The 11,998-nt window shown below is 39.7% G+C and overlaps 1 protein-coding gene across 2 annotated transcripts in view; it reads right to left on the reverse strand.

Annotated features, from left to right (window-relative positions):
- Window positions 1-11,998, reverse strand: part of lrba (LPS responsive beige-like anchor protein) — an 875,634-nt gene that overhangs the window by 600,160 nt on the left and 263,476 nt on the right. For both annotated transcript variants that reach the window (XM_043699606.1, XM_043699616.1), the window contains exon 33: window positions 10,424-10,485. In XM_043699606.1, coding sequence (XP_043555541.1) covers window positions 10,424-10,485 — 62 coding nt within the window. The remainder of the gene's footprint in view (window positions 1-10,423; window positions 10,486-11,998) is intronic.

An 11,998-nucleotide genomic window follows, 5' to 3' on the forward strand; every position in this document is an offset into this window, starting at 1 on the left:
ACGTCGTACTCTGACAGGACAGACTCACCAGAGGTGGCAGCACAGCAGTGCAAAGTCCCAACTTTTGAGTTGCTACATCTGCTTGAAATCTATCCAATTCAGCATATGGGCAGTGTAACACAATGCTACCGGGACCATCTTCAATGCGAAATCAAAACTTCCTTTTCACAAGGACTGTGCAGTTGTCATTCCTACACATACTATTATAGACAGATGCGACATGTGGATTGGCGAGAACTGATCAAGTATTTTCCTCGTTGGTTCCTTCATTACCTTCCAAAGAACAATCAGACTTGATCAGTAATGCTCAAATACTCTTGACAATAGGCATTGAAATCTCCACTCCCGGTTACAGTGTATTTTTTTCAATTGGTGTTAAACATGGATGAGAACTGGTTTATCAGCTGAGGGATGAATGGTAAGTGGTATTAGCAGAAGATTCCTTTGTCCATGTTTGATGAGTCAGGGAATCTGCAGCCAACGACTCTCACGGCAACTTTCTCTTAAGTTGAGAGGTGGCAGCACGGGTATAAATTGTGCTGTGCTGCCATCTCTGGTGAGTTTGTCCTGCCAGTTGGACACTACCTAACTAGGGATAATGATGTAGTACTTGCACAAGTGTCTGTAACGTAAGATTCTGAGAGTATGACTATTTTAAGCGGTTCAATGGCTAGGCTGTGGGACAGATCGCCAAAATTTGGCACAGGATCACACTAAGAATAATTTTGCATGGTTGACAGGACTGGGTTTGCTGGTGTTATTTTCAGTGCCTCAGATGAGATCAAGTGTTCATTCCTTTTATTAAGGCCTTGGAGCACTGTGGTACCACACTGACTTGTGAAGTCGTATCAGAAGGCATTTAAGAATCAACCACATTGCTACAGATCCAACTAGAGATTGCACATTTCTAGATCCAAAACAGCCAATGGAGCTGGGTTAATAAATTATCTCACAGTAAAAGATCAGGAATGATGGCAGAATTGGTTGGAGTGGATGGGAAATGTGTTTAGGAGAAAAGATGGTTGATGAACAACAGCAGACATTTAACAAAATAATTCATGAGTCTAAGGATGCATCCCAATGAGGAATGTGAATGCTAGGAAAGGGATAAACTAAATAAAAGTTAAGGATTGTATCAAGTTGAAATAAAAATACATGTATCAAAGATCAGGGTGGGTAAACTAGAGGTTTGGCGAAGTTTTAAAAGCAAATAAAGGGATGACCAAAAAATAGGAGAGGGTAAAACCAGACTTTAAGAATTTCTTTGAACACAAAGAGGAAGAGAGAAAGTAAAGTTAACATAGGTCCCTTCGAGAATGAGGGTCAAGGAAAATGCAATGGAGAAGAGTTGAATAAATACTTTCTATCAGTCTTCATGGCGGAGGACACTAACAGCATTCCAAAATAAGTAATAATCAAGGGGATGGAGGGGAGGAGAGGAAAGAGAAACCACCACTGGAGAAAAATTACAGGCAAAACTAATGGGGCTAAGGCCAACAAGTCCTCTGGATCGGTTGGGTTGCATTCTAGGATTTCAAACAACAGACAGAGATATTAGATGCACTAATACTAATCTTCCAAGAATACTTAGCCATGATGTGAAAGTACCAGTGTTGAACTGGAGTGGACAAGTTGAGAAGTCACACAACACCAGGTTATAGTCCAACACGTTTATTTGAAATCACAAGCTTTTGGAGCACTACTTTGACGAAAGAACAGTGCTCCGAAAGCTTGTGATTTAAAATAACCTGTTAGACTATAACTTGGTGTCGTGTGACTTCTAAATATCTTAGAGGATTGGAAAGTTATTAGTATAATATTTTATTCAAAAAAGGGAGGGAAGACCAAAAAAGATTCTACAGGCCAGTTAGCTCAACATCTGTTAATGAGAAAATGCTGAAGAGTCTATTATAAAAGATGTGAAAGTATCACATTTAGAAATTCATAACATAATCACGCAGAGTGAATATCGCTTCATGAAGGGGATATTATGCCTGACAAGTTTTAGGAAGTAATAAATAGGAATGATAAAGGGGAACCAGTCAATGCTGTATATCTGAATTTCCAAAAGATGTTCAATAACATACCACACATTAGGCTAAGACAAGACCCGTATTATTTGGGATAATATTACAGGGTCTATAAAAAATTGGCTAACTAGTAAAAGACAGCGAATTGGGATAAAGGGGCCATTTTCAGTTTGACAACCTGTAACGAGTGGAGAACCAGGGGGATGAGTGCTGAAAGTAAAAGAGTTTACAATATATATTGACTTGGATGATGGAAGTGAAGTGAATGTAGTAATTGGCAAGTTTGCCTATGACACAAACATTGGTGGGAAGGCAAGTACTGAGGATAACGCAAGCAATCTGTAGAGGGATATTGGCAGGTTAAGTGAGTTAGCAAGATCTTGGCAGATGAATAACGTATGGAAAAATGAGATTGTGCAATTTGGCAGAAAGAATGAGAGGTGACTATTACTTAAGTGGGAAAGGCCTATAAGAAAACTGCAGCACAATGATTTGGATGCTCTTGTGCGCAAATCACGAAAGGTTAGAATCCAAGTGCTGCAGGTAACAAGGACTTCAAGGTTACAGAGTATAAATATAGACAGGTCTTGCTAAAGCTATACAATAAACTTGTTAGATGATACCAGGAATACTCTTTTGATGTCCTTATCTGAAGTAGTATCTACTGGCATTGAAGGTAGTCCACAGTAGATTCACTCAGTTGATCCTGGGAATGGATGTTGCTTGAGGACAGCTAAAGTAGGCTGTGCATGAACTCATTAGTGTTAAGAATGAGGAGAAATCTCATTGAAATCCCAGTGTAAAGAATTGCCCCATTTCACAGAGATGGGGAGAAATTTCTTCTCAGAGGTTAGTGAATCTGTGATTTTTTTTTTAGCACAGAGAACAATCGAAACTGTGTCGTTAAGTGTATCCAAGGCTGAGATAGATTTTTTTTTTAAATCAAGGGAATCAAGGGTTAATGGGGAGGAGCCAATGATCTTACTGAATGGTGGAGCAGATTAGATGGGGCAAATGGTCTACTTCTGCTCCTACGTCTCATGGTCTGAGTTTGGAGTCGCATAGAGTCAAAGAGATGTACAGCATGGAAACAGACCTTTTGGTCCAAAATCATCCAGGCTGACCAGATATCCTAAACTAATCTAGTCCTGTTTGTCAGCATTTGGCCAATATCCCTCTAAACCCTTCCTATTCACATACCTATCCAGATGCCTTTTAAAATGCTGTAATTATACCATTCTCCACCATTTCCTCTGACAGCTCATTTCATGTAGCAAGAACAGATATGGAATGTAGATTTCATTGCCCAAACAACATCAGTATGAGTTGTCGCACAAAACAATAGTCTCACAGTCCAGACTAGTTTTTCATTTCAGATTTATCAATGGAATTTAAATTCCACTACCTGTCATTGTGTATACGTGCCCCTGCTGCAGGAGCCTGGGACTTAGGATTACTTCAGTTTTAAAGGAGGGTCACTAGACCCAATATGGCTTTCTCTCCATACAGGCTACCAGACCTGCTGACTTTCTCCAGAAATTTGTTTTTGTTTCAGATCTCCAGTTCTTTGCTTTACTTTACCTTACCTTTGGATTTCTTGTCCAGTGGCTGCCTGACCTGCTGCGCTTTTCCAGCAACACATTTTCAGCAGTGGCATTACTACTATGCTACTGACTTTCTAATAACTACTTCTTTCGGTACACTGCTGTCAAGTGCTAAGAGTGTAGTGCTGGAAAAGCACATCAGGTCAGGCAGCATCCAAGGAGCAGGAGAATTGACGTTTCGCGCGCAAGCCCTTCATCAATGCCGATTCTCCTGCTCCTCAGATGCTGCCTGACCTGCTGTGCTTTTCCAGCACCACACCCTCAACTCTCATCTCCACCATCTGCAGTCTTCACTTTCTCGCTGTTGTCAGGTGCTGCAAGATTACTGCTTTTAGCCAAGAAAATATGCGGAACTTATGCCCATTTGGTTGCAGTAACACTTAATACCTTTTGCTTGAACATTTAAAAAGATTATAGACTATGTAATAAAAGTTTTACATCTATTTCTGAGACATTCAGCCTGAGATAGGCAATGAACATTTAAGATGATTTCTCAACACTATTTTCAAAACCATACTGGTCAAAGAATGTTAGCAAGCCTCAGCACTTCCAATAAATGAAAAGGAGGCTTTTTAATGTATTAAGATTAAAAGTGAAAGACCGGATTAAGGTATTTATCATTACCATAACTACACTAAAACTAAGATGGTAAGATTTTTATTCGTCCTACAAGAACGGAGAGAAAAATGCTCCCCAAATAGATACCAGGCAATTGTATACACTTCACCAGGTTAAACGTAGTATATTTTTGTTTGATCCTTTAATAAAATTTCTTAAGAATTTCTTTCCTGTATGAAAAGAAACCAAGCTGTCATCTCAGACACGAAGGGTTGGCTGAAACCTAGTACTTTAAGACTAGTTTTGTAATACAGTACATCTGCTTCTGATAAATGAGAAAAGAATAGATGACCTGGCAGAAGGCTCAGACAATAACATGTGATTTACAGGACATGAATTCAGCTACTATAAGATTTATCTGACAGGCTGCTCTGATAGTGGACTGTTCAGTATCCGATGGAATGATTTCTAGTCTGGAAAATCTACTACAGAGTAGCCATACACATTATTTATTTATTAGATGTTTTGGGTTGAAACCATTTTTAAATGATGCACTTCAAAAAGTACAGCAATAAATTCAGCTTTAAAACTGGAATTGAGGTAATGTTATTGGAATATGTGTCAGACTGAATTAGTATGGGGCCAACAAAGCATTGATAAAGTGGCCTTGAGTGACATAATGATAGTTTAAAGAAACAAAGTTACTACTGTGAGCTCAAACTACTTGAAAGGAAAACATTAATGTTGAAACAATACATTATTCCAAGTATGACAGCATTGAAAATTGGACAAAACCTTGCTGTATAAAATTACATCTCTCCACTACATTTGATATACTACTGCATTCACAAACTAGGTTTGTTATTTGGATGGTCTTTAGTATTGATTCTCATATTATTAACCAAATATGAGAAACTCCCCATGCCATAATGCAAAAATAAGTGATAAAAGCAAGCTTGTAGACTGCAGGAACCAACTCATAGGTTGCTTTTATTTTTAACATGAATGTTCATCTTTCCTTCCAAAACAAAACAGTTGCAATTAGAACATATCAAAACTGTATATTTTAAATTATTTAAGCTTACTGAAAATAGATTTACTAGGATAAGAAGCATTTTAATACTACTTTCACCAAACATATATTAAAAATAGCGACAAGTTTATACAAAAAAAAGGCAATTCAATTTATCATGTTAGAATGATTCTACAAATTTATTGGTTGGCATCTGTGAATAAAAGGACTTCTTAGCACACAAGGCACTTTCTACAGAGACCAAATTAAAAGCATTCTTCTATGATTAGCAATGAATACTAAACTGCAATGTTAAAATACAAATAATGGAAATCTAGCCGTCTTAATTCATTAACTAAAACACAACTGCCATCAGCTGCTTATACAATTTTTCTGCATATTGCGAGAGACTGTGGCAAAAAGATGTCTTCTTTCACACTCTGAATAAAAAACGTAACATGAAACTATTCACAAATGGCACCCACAAAACCTTGAGAACATATTTCTCACTTCAATTTAAAAATAGAAAGCAAGGGAAAAGAATAATGTTTACCCTCACCACTTCATGCTTTTGAAAGTAATAACCATGATCAGTTTCAGATTCTCTGTAAGTGATACAAGTTGGATTGTGCATAAGTAAGAAAATACTGCATTGTCAAAATAGCTTAAGCAAGCTCAATTAACCAGAACCACTTCAAAATATGTTAACCTTACTGAAGAAGCAATTATCACCTGATAAAAATCACACAACTATAAAGATTTAAGAACAAAGTTCAGCAGAAAAGTCATTACAAGAAACCGTTGTCGTTCTGCTCAACAATAAAACAGTTGTTTTGTTCTGAAGCACAATAAATGGTACATGTGAAGGATTCATGCTGAGAAGACTAATCTGAGTGATTAAAAACATGATTTTTTGACCCGAGCTTTTTGATCTTTGACACTCATCCCACTCCATCTACACAACAAAATTAATTAAGATTTTAAAATGAAAATATCACATCCCACCACATCTCACCCCAAAATTAATCAACATCACACTCTCCAATATCTACATCCTCCAAGAGTCTGGGTGAATTCTTATCCCAGGTCTCTCAAGTTTTCATGTCAACAAGGTCTGTCCTTTTCATTAGAAAATAAATTGCTTTTGTGACCCTGGCCATTTGCTTTAGATGATGCAAAATTTTAACACACATAGGATCATACCGTTAGTTTAAAAAAACATAGGAACTAAATTGTATAGCAAACATCCTTACATTCTGCCATGAAACGTTTTCAGTTCATGTCAAAAACCAACCATCCCCCAAATCAGTGGAACGAACCCCAGAAATCAATCTTTACATCCACCATGTGATTAGAGCGGCATGAAACAGGTCTGACATTTGTGACAAATAGATGCACTAGCTTTTGGAATCCATCCAGTGGATGTTAGTTGCTGCTGAATCAGTAAAACAAAATCCAAAAAATGCATTTTCAGGGATGAATTATGAGGTGTGCAACATAATATATGATCCAATGTACATAATTGTATACCACAGAATTTGAGAGACAGGAATGGGAAACAGGGCATGAGGGAGAACACGTGGCAGCACAAACAAAGATGCGAAAGTGAGAGTTGTTGCTGAGGGTGAAAGCAAAGAATGGTAATGGTGATGGTGATGGGGCTTCTAAGAGTGAGGGAGAGGCAGAGGCAGCAATGGGACAGGTGACAAGGGAGTAACAACAGATTGAGCAAGGGTGAGAGAAGGGCAGCAAGATAAAGGGAGAAGCAGCGAGAGTGAGGGAGGTTCAACAAGACCAAGTACCAGGAAGGCATGGCAAGTGCAAAGGAGAGGGAGGGGCTGCAAGTTCAAGGATAAGGGAGACAGAGGGAGGGTGGCAAGAACAAGGGAGTGGAGGATCAGCAAGAGTGAAAGAGGAAGCTGGGGCAGTGAGAACATTCTTTAGACTAGGGGAATTTAAAATGGCCATCAACCACATTCAGGTTTACAGCTAGCTGTTGCCAAGTTGGTTGAATAGTTTGCCCTTTTCCAGCAACACATTTTCAGCTCTGATCTCCAGTATGTGCAGTCCTCACTTTCTCCTAGTTTGGATAGTTATCATGTTACATGAGGTTGGAGAGGTTGACAGGGTGTGGTGCTGTACATATTGATGGACTTCATTAAATAATACAGTTTAACCACTTGAGGTGCCCGTTTCTATCCCACTTGGCCTGCAGCAAGAGTGAGTGTGAAAGAGAGGCAGTGAAACAGGGAGGAGACAAAGAGAATATGAGTCGTCAATAGGCACAATGAGCAGCAACAGTGGGGAGCAACAGGGAGCGTGCACAGGGTGGCAGATCATATACAGAGAAGGGTGGGAAATGGGCAAGGGGTAAGAAGAGCAAATGGGAGTGCAATGGTTGGAGAGGAGAGGATGACGTGGATAGTACATTAGATTAGATCCCCCATAGTATGGAGACAGGCTCTTCAGCCCAACAAGTCCACACTGCCCCTCAGAGTAACCACCTAGACCCATCCCCCTAACCTACATTTACCCTAACCCTATGGGCAATTTAGCACTGCCAATTTACCTGACCTGCACATCTTTGGATTGTGGGAGGAAACCGGAGCACCCAGAGGAAACCCACACAGACAGTTGCCTTATGCGGGAATCGAACCCGGGTCCTTGGTGCCAAGAGGCAGCAGTGCTAACCACCTTGCCGAGTAGTGGGGGAAACAGGGAAAACACAGTCGGGACAACCGCGAGAACATGAGAGGTACAATAGGGAGAGCATTGGGTGATGACAGGAAAGCACAGTGAGGTTGCCAGCAAGTGCAGTGGGGCAGAGGGGTGGTGTGCTGACAGCATAGACTGTGGGCAGTGGAACTGTACTGGGGAATGCCAAGGTGCAAGAGAAAAATGAGAGAGAATGGCCACAAGTGTCCAAGGCCAAGACTGTGTGCGGTGAAGGTGACTAAGGTAAAGCTGGCAATGCAGCTTCAAGAGTGTGTTGCTGACTGATTCTTCTAGCAACCCTCCCTGTGTGCAGTAAGTGGGAAGTGCAACTGCAAGAAAGCAGGAAGGGGCAGCATGCAGGGTGCAACCAGTGAGATAGGAGACATTTTATTTCATTCAAATGTGGGAGTCACTGACTATGCCAGCATGTATTGCCCATCCTTAAATACTCAAGGGGACCAAAGGTCAACTGCATTCCTGTGGATCTGGAGTCAAACGTAGGCCACACTATGTAAGGATGGCAGACTGCCTGTCCTTAAGGACATTAGTGAACCACATGGGTTTTTACACCAATCAACGGTGTCACTGTGTTGCAATTTGTTGATATTTTTATTCTTCCACACTTGTTAAAAATTGAATTCAAATTTCACCATTTGCCAAGGTGGGCTTCAAGTCTACGTACCAAGGACAGTCGCCTTGGGTTCTGGATTATTCCTGAAGAAGGGTTTCTGCCCGAAATGTTGATTCGCCTGCTCCTCGGAAACTGCCTGACCTGCTGTGCTTTTCGAACACCACACTCTCAACTCTGATCTCCATCATCTGCAGTCCTCACTTTCTCCTCTGGGATTATTAGCCCAGTGACATTACTACTCTACCAGGGAGGGGGGATAGTGCAGAAGGAGAAGCAGAGGAGCATCAGAGGCAAATAGAGAGATAGAGAGAGAGCCAGACAGACAGACTCAGAGACAAAGGTGGTAGATTGGACATGGCAGTGACAAAGGAAAAGAACAAAGGCAGTGAAACTGTGGACTGAAGGTGCAAGAGAAAGGGAAAGATAGCGAGAGGGGAGGCCAGGGGAGAGGGACAGGTACTGAGCAAATGGGAGTGGTAGAACTGGAAAGAGAATATGGAAGTGAGGTGGCGACCCGGTTCCTTGAATGGAGAATGCAGAGGCAGAAATACTGATAGGGACAATGGCCAGATAGAGGGAGACACAGGGACATACTTTTGAATTATTCAAATTAGACTTCCTTTCTAAATGTATTCTTTCAAAAACATTCAATTTATCATGAAGTTCATTGATTACAGCTAAGTATTCATATAACTATACCTCAAATCTGGTAAGCATTAGTCCTGCAAATCAGTATGCTATTCAAGGAACAGAAGAAGTGATGCAGAAACTGATTTAATTCTCAATACAAGCCAAAACAAATGTGAATATGCTTTAAGCAGTAACCTTCACCAAACTGTTTTATTGCAGTTTTTACTTGACCTGACAAAATTTTCAATTCCTTTTATATTTCTCATAAATTCCACCTTGCATAATGTCTACGTAATAGCTGAACTACATTCAAGAATGCATTGTTGTGCTTACTAGTTTATCCCAAGATCCATTAGGTGTGCTCTTCTCAAGTAAATGTGCTTATTGCACTATATTGACAACATGTAGCATTGATTTTTCACACCTTCTATGATTCTTTCATTTATATTCATGACCTATCCGTCAGCACGGCCTAAATAAATTTGGCAACATACCCACTAAAATGAATAAATCGATGCAAAGGAACATTAATGATGCATTATCCTTATTTGTCAGCCAAGTAAACCTTTAGGTTGTAAATGAAGGTCAAAAGCTTTGAAAAGGGTCAGAACCCATGACCTCTGAAGCCTCCTTCTCACCAGTTATAGCCTTTGTTTTATTCATGGTCTCCAACTAATGTTGAAAAATTTTGAATACATATCAATTAATTTCCAAGATAGTACAAAATAAACCAAATAAACATCAGTATGGGGACACAAAAAATATAAAAATTATGTATAGAGAGCTTAAGCTGTTGCAATCTTAATGTAGAATAAATAACCACACAGAATATAACAATTGCTCTTTCTTATTCCTTCGTTCTTTTAAAAGTAAATAACTCCTCTTCTATAGCATTGTTTAAAGCTCAAACATTTAGATGGAATCGTATTGTGCAATTTCCTAAAAATTCTGAAAATCAGAACAAAACAAAACCCGAAATAGCATTTCACACACCCTACAAATGTTTAAAATTTGATACATTGGAAATAACAGTAGATCTAAAGCACATTTTGGCAATGTATTATCATATACAAATATACAAATGGATAATTTGAGGAAGGGAGGCATTCAACTAACAGGATAAAAGCTAAAAACATCTATAATACTCAGTTTATTTTAATTTCTGTTCACTCAAGTAACACATAGTTCATTATAACATGATTTAAATGTATATTGAATTTGTATATTATTTGTAAAGACTTACCTGAGAACAGAGCAACATGACCAATTCCACAACAGAACTGCTAGATTTCATACAGACCAAGCCTACAAAGCAAAAATATATTTAAAATACAGTTTTAGAAATTACTAAAGTTTGAAATTGGAATAGTACAGATGTATTAAACATAATTTTATTAAACCTGGCCAATATCACCACATAACAGTTCCTGTAAAAATATCTCAGAACATTTCAGCCTCTTGTTATTGGCAGACATTAATGGTTTCTTCACAGTTTTTGCTGCATTCAAATATTAATACAAGTTATCAAAAGGCCTCCTTTTGAGAAAGCAATAATGAAGACCAATTTTGACACAAACCCAGCTGTTCTTAAACTTTCAAGACAATTCATAGGTGTCAGCGTTGGTTCTTTGGTAGCATTCACACCTCCAAACCATAAGGTCACAGATTGAATACCGCTCCACAGAAAGACACTCGGGACATATTCTTGGTTAAAACTTCAGTCTCACTACCGAGTGAGTGCTTCATTGCAAGGAACGTCTTTCAGATGAGATGACATAAGCCAAGACATAGTCTGTCTTTTTAGGTGGATGTGAAAGAGCCCATGGCAGTATATTTAAAAAAAAGAAAAAGGGTGCTCTGAGTGGTCACATCATTGAAACAGATTACCTGGTCATAGTTCCAGTTTGGAACTCTATCAACAATCATATCGAGTTAGACCCCATCTACTACCCACTGAGAAAAGGAACAGAAATAAGGTCGGTGAACTTAAGGCATGGATAGGTACCTGGGACTACGATGTTGTGGCCATCACGGAAACGTGGATAGAAGAGGGACAGGAATGGTTGTTGGAGGTTCCTGGTTACAGATGTTTCAGTAGGATTAGGGAGGGTGGTAAAAAAGGAGGGGGTGTGGCGTTGCTAATTAGAAATGGTATAACAGCTGCAGAAAGGCAGTTCGAGGGGGATCTGCCTTTAGAGGTAGTATGGGCTGAAGTCAGAAATAGGAAAGGTGCAGTCACCTTGTTGAGTGTTTACTATAGGCCCCCCAATAGCAGCAGAGATGTGGAGAAACAGATGGGGAAACAGATTTTGGAAAGGTGCAGAAGCCACAGGATAGTAGTCATGGGCGATTTCAACTTCCCAAATATTGATTGGAAGCTCTTTAGACCAAGTAGATTGGATGGGGCGGTGTTTGTGCAGTGTGCCCAGGAAGCATTTCTAACACAGTATGTAGATTGTCCAACCAGAGGGGAGGCCATATTGGATTTGGTACTCGGTAATGAACCGGGACAAGTGGTGGACTTGTTAGTGGGTGAACATTTTGGTGATGGTGACCACAATTCTGTGACTTTCACCTTGGTGATGGAGAGAGATAGGTGCGCACAACAAGGTAGATTTTATAATTGGGGGAAGGGAAATTACGATGCTGTAAGGCAGGATTTGAGGAGCATACGTTGGGAGCATAGGCTGTCAGGCAAGTAAGCTAGCTGTGTGTCAGGATGCCCAAGACTGTAGGGAGGCTGTGGAGAAGGTAGTACTGACAGGGAGTACTTGCAGACACAGAGATGGGCTCAAGTGTGTATACTTCAATGCAAGGA

Source organism: Chiloscyllium plagiosum, chromosome 1 (genome assembly GCF_004010195.1).
Source record: "Chiloscyllium plagiosum isolate BGI_BamShark_2017 chromosome 1, ASM401019v2, whole genome shotgun sequence".
Taxonomy (NCBI): Eukaryota; Metazoa; Chordata; class Chondrichthyes; order Orectolobiformes; family Hemiscylliidae; genus Chiloscyllium; species Chiloscyllium plagiosum.